Genomic DNA, 18,172 nt, shown 5'->3' on the forward strand with positions numbered 1-18,172 from the left:
TTTAAAAAACCTTATTTTACTCACACAAAACCATTGAAATTCCATATATAGTTAGTTGCACTAACTATATATCGCGCACCTGCAATCCACTGCTGATGATGTCACATATTACATCATTCATGACATGGTCAGTGACATCACTGATGACATCACTGATGACATCTCAAATGACATCACTGATGGCATCACTGATGACAACATCCAGTGACTGTATGTTTCTGTAAAGTTAAAATGTGTCTTACATATTGAAGAATGAGTGGAAGTATAAGTGTCTGGACAAAGGATTTAGTAGGTGCATGACTGAATGTATGAGTGAGTGATTAAATGTGTCTCACTGAGTGCATGGGTTAGTGACTAAAGTGTCTTAATTTGTGCATCATTATGTCTGTTGTTCTGTAAACTGCTGCATGTGTTGATCAGTAGCTATATGATTAACTATATGGGTTACTGATTGATTGTCCAAGTATTTGTATGGGAGACTGAGTGTGTGTGTGGCTGGCTGGGAGGTGTGTGACTCTGTGCAGATCAATGTGTACTTATATCAATGATTGTATAACAAGGTAAGTATGTGTTAGTATATGTTTGAAAATGTAAGGTGCTCTATGTTTAACTGTATAGACAAGAAAATGGAAGTGTGATTGATTCTTTACAGGACTGACTAGGTGTGTGAGTAACTCCATGGATGAGTGGCAGAGTGTGAGTGTCTGTATAGGTGTATGAGTGCATATGATAGTGTTGTAAAGATGAGTGATTGTATGTATGAATGATTGTATGGGTGAATGAGTGAATGTGTGTGTAGACGTAGGAATCAGTGAGTACATATGTAGTAACTAGTATTGGTGTGTCAATGGTTTCAAAAATTATACTCTGTATTTAACACTGGGTGAAACAGAGGTTATATTAAAATGTGAGGAGATGCATTGTATTGTCACATGAATGATATCATCAGTGATGTGGTCATTGATGTCAAATGAGATGTCATCAGTGATGTCATCAGTGATGTCATTTGAGATGTCATCAGTGATGTCATCAGTGATGTCACTGACCATGTCATGAATGATGTAATATGTGACATCATCAGCAGTGGATTGCAGGTGCGCGATATATAGTTAGTGCAACTAACTATATATGGAATTTCAATGGTTTTGTGTGAGTAAAATAAGGTTTTTTAAATGCTAATTCCTAACTATATATGGTCTATAACCTATGGTTTTTTCAGTGAATTTTCAAGGTTTTGTAAATGCTAATTCCTAACTATATATGGTCTATAACCTATGGTTTTTTCAGTGAATTTCAATGGTTTTTTAATAGCAAATATCATAAGCTGTCGAATGTCAAGTACGTGGTAAGTGAAAACATTTTCGTGTTTATGCACACTGATCTGCTTTGAATGGTGCCCCCCCCCTCATTTCTATTAGGAGTACTCTCTCTTTGCACATAGTGAAGGGTAGTTAACGCAGGCCTTTGCCCCCGTTGTAATACGTCGTGCCTGCTTCTCTCTCCATTTGATTGATTGTTATCCAAGTATTTACTGTTTTAGAATTGGTTCTCTTTGGTTCATTCTCTATTTACAAACAAACACAGAGTCGCAATACTCTGTTTAGTCTTTGCAGATAACGAAAAATCGTGTAAAAAAAAAAGAAAAGGAATCGAGCAAAATCAGTGGGCCACTAACGGGATCTCTTTTTGACCTCGCTAAAATAGAAACATTAGGAACAACCCCTCATGACAAATACAAAACTTGTGAAATGAACTGAACTCCACACAATGATGGCTGCAAAACAGCTCGGCTCCGCCACCCACCCCGCTCACGATAAAGAGCGGCTGCCATGATTGGTTGCGGAATGGCCACGACGGAGCTACGAAATGGTACTGCTCTCATGCTAACCCCAGCTTCAGTCTGAAACATCCAGAAACACTGTAGACTACCAATTCGATCAGTTCCGGTAGCGCCCCAATGTAACCCGGTAGAGAAGAACTAGCCCTCCCCTCTTTGACTGATGTTTCTTGTTGCCTGTCCCTTCTGTTGTCATTTAACAGAACTATTTAGCCTGCTGAAAGGGGTTGTGTTCCGACCGCTGGTTGGTGGAGACATTTTGACTATATTCTGGTCCTGCGTTGTCGCGTAATGCGTCATATGACGCGCCGCGTTAGCGCATCCGGAAGTCATCCGGGGCGCGCAGCGCGTAACGTAAGCATAACAAGTCATGTGACTTGTTAATAAAACTTTTCATTGGTTCATTTTACTTTTCTTATTCTAATGATGAAAGGCTTGGTCATATGACCTAAAAATTACGCTTTTTATTACTTCCGAACATTATTTTTTCTTAAATATATGTTATAATGTTCCAGGCTAATGTACTTTCCCGGAAAATTTACAACTGTCCTGCAAGTAAAATATATTCTTTTTTCGAGAAAAAGAGCGTTTCTTCGTCCCATGACGGAGCCGTTGAGCAAAAGAGGGTCGACCTGCTGTCTTAGTCGCCGATACGCCTGAATATGAGATTCTTATCGATCACTTTATGTTGCAGGAATAGAAAACACAACAGCCCTTGACCATTTATCTTGACTGCGTTCCTTCGTATTATACCTTTTACCCTTCATGTAATTGGTCTGCTTTATTTCACTTGCCTTTTAATGATTCTAAAACAGTGACTATTATTAAAAACTTTACCAATGTATATACTACTACCATCTTTTCTTTTAAAAACCTTTATTGTGAAAATTTCATTATACAAATACGAGCCTATAACCACGTGGGCAGGCCACGGAGCAAACTGTAATCGTATATGATGAGTAGACATTTACACTGTAGAGGAACGTAACGGGCGGGCCATTAGGTTGCAAGAACTAAGGTGTCTAACAGTTACGGAATCGGTGGACGTATATTTTATAATTAAAATACGACAGGGCCAGTTACAATAAAATTATCTAGATATACATTTGCGGGCAAGTACCATGGGTGACGTTAATTCGAACTTTCAATAGTACAGTAATCAATAACACATCAGAACTTAATATCAATAGGGATGTCGAAATATTCAATCAATTCTCGTCCCCGCCCGCCATGTGCTTCAAAACTGCATACGTATCTCGTGATTTCAAGGTTCTGCAACCAGTACACAACAAGGAGTTACGAGTCCCATTTATTCCGGCGCCATTTTGGGCGAGGACGGGCAGGTCCAGGATATAGTCAAAATGTCTCTACCAACCATCGACTATGATGATGTTCATATGCTGTATTTATTAGAGTAACACTCATCTGTCCACATGAAATTAATTTGCCACAATCTAAACATGTCATTTTACTCTTTCCAAAGTTCTTCTAAATATTTGGGACCGTTTCCCTTGCCTCTGATGCTGTCAGTGCCACTTCTTTGATGAATGTACTAGCAGGTCAGGGGTTCTCCTCCAAATCTCTCTTTTATGCAGCACTATAATTAATTGGTGCCACCTCTCCATATGACGATGCATGGTATAGTTACCATAACTATATTTTTTTTCGGTTCCTCTGGAGAGTTCATCGTGGCAGATGAAGCGTGTAACGTACCGGGCATTTACCTTTTTTTGCATGTACAGGAAAGGAAAAAAAAATCGAGCGTCCGAGTTCTAAGGTGTCCCAGGGCCATTTTAGTGGACCAGGCCCAAATCCAAAGAACAGGCCGCCATTTTGAGAGTCCTGTTGCAGCCACCTGTCGCTGTAGCATCAAGAGCAGCCGAAACTCAGCTGAATGGCAACTGAAACGGTAAAGGGGCGCCCCACTACAGCAGACGAGCCTCCACCTAGGAAGGTCCGTTCACGCCGCCTCCCCCCCCCCCCCCCCTTCGGGCACCCCACGCCGTTATTCGGAGCAGTATTGTAGGATGGCCACACCAGTGCGGCAACTTGCTAGACATCACCTCGGTGGTAACCGAATCTCAACGCCTTGTGGTGTCTTCTATTCAGAAAACATTGTTATGCTGCCTTCGACCTATTCGCCGCAAGTGCGCACACAACTCAACTGCATAGCTTGCTAGACACCACCTCGGTGTCATCCGGATCTTGGAATCTCAGCGCCTTTTGGTGTCTTCTCTTCAGAAAATATTGTTGCGCTGCCTTTGGCCCCATTCGCACATCGGTCCGCTACTGACGCCATCTCACAGGCTAATGGGGCGCCCCACGCCGAGTTTCAGCATTGTAGGATGACCACACCAGTACAGCAACTTGCTAGACATCACCTCGGTGCCATCCGGATCTCGGCGCCCCACTGCAGATGAAGTGCCTCTCAACTATGAAACCACCACGGTGACATCCGGATCTTGGCGCGTTGTGCTGCCTTCGGCCTATTCGCACATCGGTCCGCTACTGACGCCATCTCACAGGCTAATGGGGCGCCCCACGCCGAGTTTCAGCATTGTAGGATGACCACACCAGTACAGCAACTTGCTAGACATCACCTCGGTGCCATCCGGATCTCGGCGCCCCACTGCAGATGAAGTGCCTCTCAACTATGAAACCACCACGGTGACATCCGGATCTTGGCGCGTTGTGCTGCCTTCGGCCTATTCGCACATCGGTCCGCTACTGACGCCATCTCACAGACTAATGGGGCGCCCCACGCCGAGTTTCAGCATTGTAGGATGACCACACCAGTGCACCTTACTAGACACCACCTCGGTGCCATCCGGATCTTGGCATCTCAGCGCCTTGTGGTGTCTTCTATTCAGAAAATATTCTTGCGCTACCTTTGCCCCATTCACACATCGGTCCGCTATTGACGCCATCTCACAGGCTAATAGGGCGCCCCACGCCGAGTTTCAGCATTGTAGGATGACCACACCAGTACAGCAACTTGCTAGACATCACCTCGGTGCCATCCGGATCTTGGCATCTCAACGCCTAGTGGTATCTTCCATACAGAAAATATTGTTGCGCTGCCTTTGGCCCCATTCGCACATCGGTCTGCAACTGACACCATCTCACAAGCCAACAGGGCGCCCCACGCCGACTTTTACCATTGTAGGATGGCCACACCAGTACAGCAACTTGCTAGACATCACCTCGGTGCCATCCGGATCTTGGCATCTCAACGCCTAGTGGTATCTTCCATACAGAAAATATTGTTGCGCTGCCTTTGACCCCATTCGCACATCGGTCCGCAACTTAGACATCACCTCGGTGCCATCCGGATCTTGGCATCTCAGCGCCTTGTGGTGTCAGTCAGAAAATATTGTTGCGCTGCCTTTGGCCCCATTCGCACATCAGTCCGCTACTGACACCATCTCACAGGCCAACAGGGCGCCCCACGCCGACTTTTACCATTGTAGGATGGCCACACCAGTGCCACAACTTGCTAGACACCACCTCGGTGCCATCCGGATCTTGGCATCTCAGCGCCTTGTGGTGTCTTCTATTCCGAAAATATTGTTGCGCTGCCTTTGGCCCCATTCGCACATCGGTCCGCTACTGCCGCCATCTCACAGGCCAACGGGGCGCCCCACGCCGACTTTCAACATTGTAGGATGGCCACACCAGTGCGGCAACTTACTAGACACCACCTCGGTGCCATCCGGATCTTGGCGCGTTGTGCTGCCTTCGGCCTATTCGCACATCGGTCCGCTACTGACGCAAACTCACAGGCCAACGGGGCGCCCCACGCCGACTTTCAGCATTGTAGGATGGCCACACCAGTGCTGCAACTTGCTGGACACCACCTCGGTGCCATCCGGATCTTGGCGCGTTGTATTACCTTCGGCCTATTCGCACATCGGTCCGCTACTGACGCCGCCTCACGTGCCAACGTATTTTCTCCGCATTTTATACCCTATGCCGCATAACAGGTCATGTGACTTGTTTATAAAACTTTTCATTGGTTCATTTTACTTTTGGTTTCCTAATGATGGAAGGCTTGATCATATGACCTAAAAACCACACTTTTCATTGGATGAAAACTTTTTTTTTTTCCCAAACGATGAAAGCCCCACCTTGTTTCTGGATGTTTCAGACTGAAGCTGGCTTCAGCATGAGAGCACCACCATCTCGTAGCTCCGTCGTGGTCATTCCGCGAGCAATCATGGCAACCGCTCCCCACCAGAAGCCTACAGGAGTCGGGGGCCCCCAAAACTTTTGATAAATCCTCAAGGCGGAGGGGACGCTTTCGAGAATGGGGTCCAAGACCTAGCAGACAAGCGTCCGATTTCCAAGGTGTCCCAGGGCCATTTCAGTGGACCAGGCCCAAAAAGGAAAGAGCCTGCCGCCATTTCGAGAGTCCTGTGACAGCCGCCTATCGCTGCACCGCAAGAGTGGGCGCAACTCAGCTGAATTGCGGCTTTTGACACAGTGGACCAAAAACGGACGGAATGGCAACTGAAACGGTAAAGGGGCGCCCCAGTACAACAGATGACACTCCACCTGGAGAGGCCCGTTCACGCCGCCTCCCCCGGGGCGCCCCACGCCGTTATTCGGAGCAGCATTGTAGGATACCAAAACCAGTGCGGCAACTTACTGGACATCACCTTGGTGCCATCGTTCTGCTGCCTTGGAACTATTCGCACAACAGTTTGCTACTGATGACCCACCCCCCGCGACGCCCCACGCCAGAAATCTGGACGTTGTGCTGCGTTGGGACTATTCGCACAGCCGACCGCTACTTCGTTGTTTTTCCCTAAAAATGTTTATATGTTATTACTGTTTTTGTTTTCTTGTATATATTTATAAGTTATTAAAGTTTTATAATCTTACTACTTTGTTGGAGTGCTATATATTTTTAATGTGACACATAATTGTAAAAACTTTGATGTACAAAGAGTCATCCCTGGAATCTTCCGCTTCAGGCTCGGTCCCCTCCCCAATCACAATACAGGATGGTTTTCAGATAATAGGAACGTGTCTGCTGTGACGGATCTCATCGAGTGTGGGCCTTGATCTACTATAACTCCTTTGAAGAGGGGTGATTCTTTACAGCTGGGGCCATAAACTACATCTGCAGGGCTAGCTGATACCCTAGGACCGGCCTGGACAATCGGACACAGAGGAAAAGGAGTGTCAGAGGGTGCGGTAGTGAATAGGGCGAAAGGGAGGTGTCGGGCGGGCACAGGGTGTGATTCTCAGGGAAGAGCAGCGCAGATGGGGGGTGGTTTATTACCCATGCATAAGACAGAGAGCGGGGGTGACCACTGCCTGGGGGAGATGCTTGCGAGGGTGGGGAGTCATGCTAAGGATCGACAGCGTGCACAGAGTGGGTCTGGTCAAGGCATCTAAAATGACTGCCGTGCACGACAAAAGTGTGGCATTTGAAAAAAGGCAAGATGGCGCAGACAATGTTTTTCAACACTTCCTGATTTCCTTCGAATCGAACGTTAACAGACGTTGGGGCATATTACCAAAGTTAAGCGATATTTATCCCTAACGATGCTTAGCAACGATTTTTTTACCACTAAGCATCGTCAGAAATTATCGCAGATAAACCTTGCTATTATCAAGGTTTATCGCAAATACGATAAAAAACGACCGCAATGCATTAATATCGCTGAAAACTCAGCGATATTCATGCATTACCGAGCTAATGCTCTTAGCCATGTTATCCACCTCCCATTGGATAACATGCCTTAGAACTGCTCAGGGCAGGTGCTAGCTTTTGGAGATATTCGCGCTTATCGCGAATATTTCCAAAAGTTGATAATAGGAGATAGCGATGTTAGCGACTGTTTCCAGTCGCTAACATCTTGGCATGCCCACTTTGCATGTCATTAGTGATAAATATCACTCACATGCAAAGTGGGGCCCAAGATGGTCGCTATCTCCTACTAGCCGTCGCTAACTGGTGTTAGCAACAGCTAGGTAATACAGATATAATTTTATCTCCGCGAAGCGGAGCGCTGTTACAGATATATATCTTTTTTTGAACGTTAATTTCTCAAAATCCACTGGAGCACATATATTGAGACCTAGCAAAGGCACATCGGACTACCAGTCCCTACAATTTTGCCAAGTTTCGTGCAAATCCATTCAGCCGTTCGATTATTATTATTTTATTTTTTTTTTGCCTCGCGGGGCCCTTTTAAAACCTCCACATCAAACCTAAGAGGTCAAGGAGGATCTACTATGCCCCCTTATGGTCATTTGCCCCTTCGCTTTGGCCTCCTCTTGTCTCTCGATCCTACCGAGAGACAAGATGGCGGCCGCTACGGACTGTTTGCAATGTTTACAGACGCCGGAGAACCAATCAGCTTCGCAAACCTCCGTTACGCGAAGCGGAGCGCTGTTACAGATATATATCTTTTTTTGAACGTTAATTTCTCAAAATCCACTGGAGCACATATATTGAGACCTAGCAAAGGCACATCGGGCTACCAGTCCCTAATATTTTACCAAGTTTCGTGCAAATCCATTCAGCCGTTCGATTATTATTATTATTTTTTTTTTTTGCCCCGCGGGGCCCTTTTAAAACCTCCACATCAAACCTAGGGGGTCAGCGAGGATCTACTATGCCCCCTTATGGTCATTTGCCCCTTCGCTTTGGCCGCCTCTTGTCTCTCGATCCTACCGAGAGACAAGATGGCGGCCGCTACGGACTGTTTGGAATGTTTACAGACGCCGGAGAACCAATCAGCTTCGCTTCACAAAGCTCCGTTGCGCGAAAAGTACGCGAACTGGAGCGCTGCCCGGTCCGCTGTTACAGATATATATCTTTTTTGGAACGTTAATTTCTCAAAATCCACTGAAGCACATATATTGAGACCTACAAAAGGCACATCGGGCTACCAGTCCCTACAATTTTGCCAAGTTTCGTGCAAATCCATTCAGCCGTTCGGGCTAAAAGTGAGGCCAACCGCCCTATGGAAAACTCAATGTTAAAAACACGTTTTGGGACCCCCCTTTTTTCTCGGCCCCCCCTTGACGAACCCCCCCAAATTTTCAAGGGCTGCTCAGAAACAAAATGTGCCATTTTCCTGAAAATTTCAGCCAATTCCGTCCACAAACGCCAAAGTTATTAGACATAGAATTTTCCAAAATCCCATAGAGAAAAAATCCTAACTATATATACCTACTGGCGACCGCCAGTAGGTAATATATATATATATATATATATATATATATATATATATATATTCCACAAGTTGTTGCTCGGAAAGGTTCACTGCAACAAAGAGCCGACCCAAAAAGAATGCTGGTGCAAATTCAAGGATTTATTTTCGTGAAGCCAGCGCTGCCGCCATGACGCGTTTCGCCTCCAGGGAGGCTGATCACATGACAAACTACACATGGTGTTTGAGGCTATTTAAAGTGACAGTGCAATTAACTTACATCATAGACATAGACAATACACTATGCAATGAGCACGCCGCTAGTGTGCAAGCTGATCAAACCAATACCAATGGTACAACAAAAAATGTATATAAGGCTGACCGGAGCACAATCCATGACTTCTAATAAAGCAGAGTTCATGGAGACACAGCAGGATAGTCGGGCAAAAGTACAAGTTAAAACAAATAAAGTATTTACATGATAAACAATGTTATCCATGTAACAACAATGTACAATTCCACATTATTTGTGTAAAAAACCCTTTAGACGAGTTGCTCAACAATAGAACATAGCAGCGTATTTAACCAATGTCATATGAAACTATTTCGTAAGAATAAAGCCCAAGTGGGCAAGTCACTTCAAGAGAACTTTAGATAGCCAACAAAGTGCAAAAGGCAATAGTGCAAATACTCATAAAGTGCTAATAGTGAAAATATATAACGAATGTAAAAATAGCTAAAAACAAATACCACAATATTTCAGTCTGTAGTAGATTAAATTCATCAGTATATACAGTTATGCAGTGCAGAAAACCTCCCTTCCAAAAAAGTGAGCAGAGACCCAAGGAGAAACGGTTGAAGGTCCTTTATTGTAGCAGTGGCGAATGCATTTGGGCAAATTGCAAGCCTTCCTGAGCCCTCAAAGCCTCCCAGTGGTAATGAGACACTCTGCTGGTAAGTCCCGCCCTTTTCCCCTTATATACTGCCTCAGCCCCGGAGAACAGGAGTCCATACAGCAGGGGCTGCAGTGACAGTGCACGCTTGCTCAGCGTGAGATTAATAACCCCCCAACTGCCAGCTCTCCTCCCGGGCTCCAAGGCGGGCTCTGGACCGACCAATCCCTTGGTCAAACAACGAAAGAACTGCAGCAGTTCGAAGCCAGTCTGGTCCGGGCCCAAGGCGAGGCAGGGGTTCTCTGAAAGCGCTACTGGCAAATGCGCTGACATGTACAGAAAACCTCCCTTCCAAAAAAGTGATCAGAGACCCAAGGGGAAACGGTTGGAGGTCCTTTATTGTAGCAGTGGCAAATGCATTTCGGCAAATTTCAAGCCTTCCTCAGCGCCCAAAACCTCCCAGTGGTAATGAGACACTCTGCTGGTAAGTCCCGCCCTTTTACCATCGATGAAGCTGGCCCGCTCCACCCCCCGTGAGATAGCAGCACACCTGTGTTGAATCCCAAGTCTGAGGAAAACTAACAGTCCCAGAATCCAACACGACGGATCCTCGAAGGTGATGCAAGGGGGATTAAATTAATACCATGTGGTTATGCGGGGGTGCGGGGAGCAGGGTGAATCCAATGGTGAATCAAGTAGTGATTTCCGGCTTCGAAGTCCACAACCGAGAGCCTCCTCCGATCCCCTTATATACTGCCTCAGCTCCGGAGAACAGAAGTCCATACAGCAGGGGCTGGAAGAAAGAGGAATATAACAAAGAAGCTCTTAATCAACTGAACGACAGGGACTGCTACATCAGGATATCTAGTACAAACATGAAAACTATCCAGTCACAATACTATCACAAGCTACACACCTGGCTTAAGAAAGATCTAATTACTAAACAGGAGTTTTTGAAAAATGAATATCCTGTAATTCCCCATATTTACTTTCTACCTAAGACACACAAAGATCCGACCAAGCCCCCTGGAAGACCAATCATATCCGCATGGAAAAGTCTACTGGAGCACACTTCCCAATACGTTGACCGAGCGTCAGGACCGAGCAGGCAAATAAATATTCTTTTGTTGGCACAATTCAAGTGGTCCGTCTCCGTCTTAAGCGTGAATGCTGTGGAAGGATGGAATACTGTGATATATATATATATATTCACTGAAAAAAAAAATATATATATATATATATATTCACTAAAAAAAACATAGGTTTCAGGGTTATTATAGTTAGCTAGACATTTCACTCGTACAAAACCATCGAAATTCCTCTGATATAGTTAGTTGTACTAACTATAACTCGCGCGCCCGCAATCCACTGCTGAGGATGTCACATATTACATCATTCATGACATGGTCAGTGACATCACTGATGACAACTAAAATGACATCACTGATAACTACAAAAAACACAGTTGATGGACAGAATGTAGAACAATGTCATACATTCACCCCAGTACAAGGATCTGGGCCTAAATCCATCGTTTTTTTCACTCCACACCACCCTGGGTTAGACACTGGCTATATGCAAATCAGCTCTGACCCTTTGCCTCATGGGAAAAGTCCAGTCCGAACTGCCAAGCCCTGTCTTTCCCAGACCGGAATCAAGCATCCAAGGACCGGTTTCTGGCTATCAGCCTTCATTCAGCCTGGATAGCTTGATTCCAGTGGTGTGGAGAGCCTGGGACTCACGTCTGAGCATACCCAGCCCACTCGGGGTGAAAATTACAAAAAACACAGTTGATGGACAGAATGTAGAACAATGTCATACATTCACCCCAGTACAAGGATCTGGGCCTAAATCCATCGTTTTTTTCACTCCACACCACCCTGGGTTAGACACTGGCTATATGCAAATCAGCTCTGACCCTTTGCCTCATGGGAAAAGTCCAGTCCGAACTGCCAAGCCCTGTCTTTCCCAGACCGGAATCAAGCATCCAAGGACCGGTTTCTGGCTATCAGCCTTCATTCAGCCTGGATAGCTTGATTCCAGTGGTGTGGAGAGCCTGGGACTCACGTCTGAGCATACCCAGCCCACTCGGGGTGAAAATTACAAAAAACACAGTTGATGGACAGAATGTAGAACAATGTCATACATTCACCCCAGTACAAGGATCTGGGCCTAAATCCATAGTTTTTTTCACTCCACACCACCCTGGGTTAGACACTGGCTATATGCAAATCAGCTCTGACCCTTTGCCTCATGGGAAAAGTCCAGTCCGAACTGCCAAGCCCTGTCTTTCCCAGACCGGAATCAAGCATCCAAGGACCGGTTTCTGGCTATCAGCCTTCATTCAGCCTGGATAGCTTGATTCCAGTGGTGTGGAGAGCCTGGGACTCACGTCTGAGCATACCCAGCCCACTCGGGGTGAAAATTACAAAAAACACAGTTGATGGACAGAATGTAGAACAATGTCATACATTCACCCCAGTACAAGGATCTGGGCCTAAATCCATCGTTTTTTTCACTCCACACCACCCTGGGTTAGACACTGGCTATATGCAAATCAGCTCTGACCCTTTGCCTCATGGGAAAAGTCCAGTCCGAACTGCCAAGCCCTGTCTTTCCCAGACCGGAATCAAGCATCCAAGGACCGGTTTCTGGCTATCAGCCTTCATTCAGCCTGGATAGCTTGATTCCAGTGGTGTGGAGAGCCTGGGACTCACGTCTGAGCATACCCAGCCCACTCGGGGTGAAATTACAAAAAACACAGTTGATGGACAGAATGTAGAACAATGTCATACATTCACCCCAGTACAAGGATCTGGGCCTAAATCCATCGTTTTTTTCACTCCACACCACCGTGGGTTAGACACTGGCTATATGCAAATCAGCTCTGACCCTGTGCCACACCACTGGAATCAAGCTAGCCGGGCTGAAGAGAGGTGTTACCTCGAAACCGGGCCGGTCCTCGGATGCTTGTTTCCGTTCTGGGAAGGACATGGCTTTTGTAGTTCGGACTGGACTGTTCCCATGGGGCACAGGGTCAGCGCTGATTTGCATATCGCCATTGTCTAACCCAGGGTGGTGTGGAGTGGAAAAACGATGGATTTGGGCCCAGATCTTTGGACTGGGGTGAATGTGTGACATTGATCCACATTCTGTCCATCATTGTTGTGTTTGCAGTTACCGCTCTAAGTGTACTGGGGATGCTCAGGCGTGAGTCCCAGTTACTCCACACCACTGGAATCAAGCTAGCCGGGCTGAAGAGAGGTGTTACCTCGAATCCGGTCCGGTCCTCGGATGCTTGTTTCCGTTCTGGGAAGGACATGGCTTTTGTAGTTTGGACTGGACTGTTCCCATGGGGCACAGGGTCAGCGCTGATTTGCATATCGCCATTGTCTAACCCAGGGCGGTGTGGAGTGGAAAAACGATGGATTTGGGCCCAGATCTTTGGACTGGGGTGAATGTGTGACATTGATCCACATTCTGTCCATCATTGTTGTGTTTGCAGTTACCGCTCTAAGTGTACTGGGGATGCTCAGACGTGAGTCCCAGTTACTCCACACCACTGGAATCAAGCTAGCCAGGCTGAAGAGAGGTGTTACCTCGAAACCGGGCCGGTCCTCGGATGCTTGTTTCCGTTCTGGGAAGGACATGGCTTTTGTAGTTCGGACTGGACTGTTCCCATGGGGCACAGGGTCAGCGCTGATTTGCATATCGCCATTGTCTAACCCAGGGTGGTGTGGAGTGGAAAAACGATGGATTTGGGCCCAGATCTTTGGACTGGGGTGAATGTGTGACATTGATCCACATTCTGTCCATCATTGTTGTGTTTGCAGTTACCGCTCTAAGTGTACTGGGGATGCTCAGACGTGAGTCCCAGTTACTCCACACCACTGGAATCAAGCTAGCCGGGCTGAAGAGAGGTGTTACCTCGAAACCGGGCCGGTCCTCGGATGCTTGTTTCCGTTCTGGGAAGGACATGGCTTTTGTAGTTCGGACTGGACTGTTCCCATGGGGCACAGGGTCAGCGCTGATTTGCATATCGCCATTGTCTAACCCAGGGTGGTGTGGAGTGGAAAAACGATGGATTTGGGCCCAGATCTTTGGACTGGGGTGAATGTGTGACATTGATCCACATTCTGTCCATCATTGTTGTGTTTGCAGTTACCGCTCTAAGTGTACTGGGGATGCTCAGACGTGAGTCCCAGTTACTCCACACCACTGGAATCAAGCTAGCCGGGCTGAAGAGAGGTGTTACCTCGAAACCGGGCCGGTCCTCGGATGCTTGTTTCCATTCTGGGAAGGACATGGCTTTTGTAGTTCGGACTGGACTGTTCCCATGGGGCACAGGGTCAGCGCTGATTTGCATATCGCCATTGTCTAACCCAGGGTGGTGTGGAGTGGAAAAACGATGGATTTGGGCCCAGATCTTTGGACTGGGGTGAATGTGTGACATTGATCCACATTCTGTCCATCATTGTTGTGTTTGCAGTTACCGCTCTAAGTGTACTGGGGATGCTCAGACGTGAGTCCCAGTTACTCCACACCACTGGAATCAATCTAGCCGGGCTGAAGAGAGGTGTTACCTCGAAGCCGGTCCTCGGATGCTTGTTTCCGTTCTGGGAAGGACATGGCTTTTGTAGTTCGGACTGGACTGTTCCCATGGGGCACAGGGTCAGCGCTGATTTGCATATCGCCATTGTCTAACCCAGGGTGGTGTGGAGTGGAAAAACGATGGATTTGGGCCCAGATCTTTGGACTGGGGTGAATGTGGGACATTGATCCACATTCTGTCCATCATTGTTGTGTTTGCAGTTACCGCTCTAAGTGTACTGGGGATGCTCAGACGTGAGTCCCAGTTACTCCACACCACTGGAATCAAGCTAGCCGGGCTGAAGAGAGGTGTTACCTCGAAACCGGGCCGGTCCTCGGATGCTTGTTTCCGTTCTGGGAAGGACATGGCTTTTGTAGTTCGGACTGGACTGTTCCCATGGGGCACAGGGTCAGCGCTGATTTGCATATCGCCATTGTCTAACCCAGGGTGGTGTGGAGTGGAAAAACGATGGATTTGGGCCCAGATCTTTGGACTGGGGTGAATGTGTGACATTGATCCACATTCTGTCCATCATTGTTGTGTTTGCAGTTATCACTGATAACATCATCCAGTGAATGTGGGTTGGTTCAATATTTAAATACGTATTATATATATATATATATATATATATATATATATATATATATATATATATATATATAGCTATCTGCATTGAAGAATGAGTGGATGTATAAGTGTCTGGATGGAGCATTTAGTAGTACTGTGATTGACTGTCTAAGTGACTAATTTAAAGTGTCTCACTAAATATATGGGATAGTGATTAAACTGTGTGAATATCTGTTTCACTGTATCTCTTGTGTAAACTACTGCATAAGTTGGTTTCTAGCTGAAAGTCTATATTACTATTAATTAGTTAAGTGAGTATCTGTATGGGAAAGTGAATGTATTTCTGGTTGGGTGGGAGGTGTGTGACTGTTCAAAAATGTGTAAATAGTTCATTTAGTAGGTATATGAGTTTAATACTACACGTGGAAACACTGGTGAGTGAATCTCTTTATGGGTGTGGTGATGAGTAAATATATTTCTCAATGATACATGTCCAACAAAGTAAAAATAAAAAAGGCAGTGTATGTGACACTTGTTGTTTATAAATAAGTATACATAAGACTCAGTGATTGTATGAGTGACTGTATTAAAAACTGTATACCTGTAAAAGTATAAGTTACTATCTATATGAATAAATAAAGTGGTGTTTGTATAAGTGTGTAGCTTAGTAAATGCAAGTATGATCAATTGTTTGCATAAGTGTGTAGGATGACTGCATAAGTTAATAGGATGTGTGCTGGTGTGTAATGTTGATGTAGGTGTATAAGTATATTTAATAATGTTCTATTGATATTTGTTAGCATGTATGAGTGAATCTATAGGTAAGTGTTTAGAGGTGTGTGTAGATGTAGGAATGACAGTGGGTTTTTAGAAACTTATATTGGTGAGTCAATGGTTTCAAACATAGTACTCCATATTTTATAATGAGTGTTGAAAGGTTATGCTAGTGTATGATAAGGTGTATCAGATTGTCACGTGGATGCTGTAATCAGTGAAGTACATTGAGATGTCATCAGTGATGTCTGATGTCATCAGTGATGTCACTGACCATGTCATGAATGATGCAATATGTGACATCCTCAGCAGTGGATTGCGGGGGCGCGAAATATAGTTAGTACAACTAACTATATCGGAGGAATTTCAATGGTTTTGTACGAATGAAATGTCTAGCTAACTATAACACCCCTGAAACCTATGGTTTTTTCAGTGAATTTCTAAGGTTTTTAAAATGATAATTCCTAACTATAACACCCCTGAACCCTATGTTTTTTTCAGTGAATTTCTAAGGTTTTTTAAATGTTAATTCCTAACTATAACATGTCTAAAACCTATGTTTTTATTAGTGAATTTCTAAGGTTTTTTTAAATGATAATTTTTAAATATATTTATTGTTATATTTTTTTTATATTTTTTAACTAAATGTTTGTATCTTTTTATTTTTAGATATGTTATTTTTAAATTACATTACACATACTTATTTTTTTTTTAAAGAAAAAAATATATTTTTAAATTAGTTTATGTTGTTTAAAATATACTTAAATTTTTATTTTATTTTTTCCTTTTTTTTTTTTTTGATCGCGCACCCAAAGCGCACCATGGTCGTTAACTGCACGAAATGTGTCCGGCATTTTAGGATTGCTGTATAGGATCTGCGTAGGGTGTGCGACGAGTACGACTTTTCCAATGTGGACGCTATGCGACTTGTACGCGACTTCTGGCGCATACGCAATGTGACGGACGTACAGTAGGGCGTGATGTGATATGCATATCGGATGCGGTGGGTGCGCGACTCCCGCGAAATTTTTTAATGTTCAAAAATGTATATATATATATATATATTTAATATAAATATTAAAACAAGACATTATCTGGGGTCATTTAAAAATTATATTCTTTAACTTTCAAAAAAAGCACATTTGTTTTAAATGTAGTTTTGCGAAGTCACGCTGGGTACGAGCTGGGTGCGTGCTGGGTGACCACAAAAAACGAGATTTGATTGGTTCATTAGACTTCCTATTCAAATGATTGAAGGAGCCCACCCATTTCAATTACTCTTCTTAGACCTTTTCTTAGGGAAAAACCTGCTGAGAAGAAATGCTGTTTTTTGCTCATTGCAGTCCTGATTGATCACATAATTTTCAAAATGACTACAAATCCACCTTCTTCATCCGATTCTGAAGAGTCTACCACTCAGGAATTTGTTCCAGAACCTCCCCCTCCAGAGAGGTATTCATCTATTGTGTGGAAGTTTTTCACATTCCCACCTGGACTAAAAAAGGTGAATGCGACCAAGGTAACATGCAAAATCTGCAAAGCGGTTCTCTCTAGAGGAGACCCCAACAAAAAATACTTGTGTGGGACAGCGGATATGAAGAAGCATTTACAGACACACCATCCTTTCAATTTTGCACGAGAGGAGATGAGAAGGCTACATCAAAATGCTCCTGCACCATCAGCTGTACCAAGCACATCTGGGACACCAACATCAACTTCTAGTTCACCACCAGATATACGTCCCCAATTTGCACGAGTCAGGATGAATTGTGCAAAATGCAGACGTCTCATTGCTTATGGTGAACAATCAGTGGACCTTGTTTGTCAGGCTATTGACAACCACCATTGTTATTTTTTTTTCTCCTCATAGTTTTTGGTTCTGTTCGTCCTGTTTCCCTGTTTAAAAAAAATCCCAAAAAACAAACAAATCGTTAACTACAAAAAATAAAATAAAAAGCTCTTTTCAGAACTACCTACTCTGGTTAAAAAAGAGCTAAATTTGTATGCTAGTGTGTGAAAGTTTAGATGTATGTATGTGTAGTGCATAATTGACTGAAAGAATGCATTTGTGATATATGGTGAATGCATAAGTGCAGAACTATAAGGAAATGCTGCAGCATGACACTGTAAACTATTTAGCTACAGCATGCTGTGGTATTTCTGAAGCACAGGGATGCAACATTTGTACATAAATATGTTGCAAGTCTGTGCTTCCCTCTGCACAGCTGCTTAAACTGCAGTCATGTAGTGACACATGCACCCTTGCACCATGGTGCATGCGGAGATTGTTTTTGTGCAGCAAGGGACACCTTTCTGCACAAAAACAATTAGAAAAGGCATT

The 18,172-nt window shown here is 44.6% G+C and overlaps 1 protein-coding gene across 2 annotated transcripts in view; it reads right to left on the minus strand.

Moving 5' to 3' along the window:
* The window catches only part of LOC144819324 (uncharacterized), a 1,068,202-nt gene that overhangs the window by 557,324 nt on the left and 492,706 nt on the right, over positions 1-18,172 (minus strand). The window contains exon 4 of one of the 2 annotated variants that reach the window (XM_078677269.1): positions 9,903-10,692. The exons of the other annotated variant lie outside the window; for it this stretch is intronic. Within the exon in view, the coding sequence (XP_078533395.1) occupies positions 10,591-10,692 (102 nt within the window). The 3' untranslated portion in view covers positions 9,903-10,590. Of the gene's footprint in view, positions 1-9,902; positions 10,693-18,172 lie in introns of those variants that run through there. 2 annotated transcript variants of the gene reach the window in all.

This window comes from Lissotriton helveticus, chromosome 2_1 (genome assembly GCF_964261635.1).
Source record: "Lissotriton helveticus chromosome 2_1, aLisHel1.1, whole genome shotgun sequence".
NCBI lineage: Eukaryota > Metazoa > Chordata > Amphibia > Caudata > Salamandridae > Lissotriton > Lissotriton helveticus.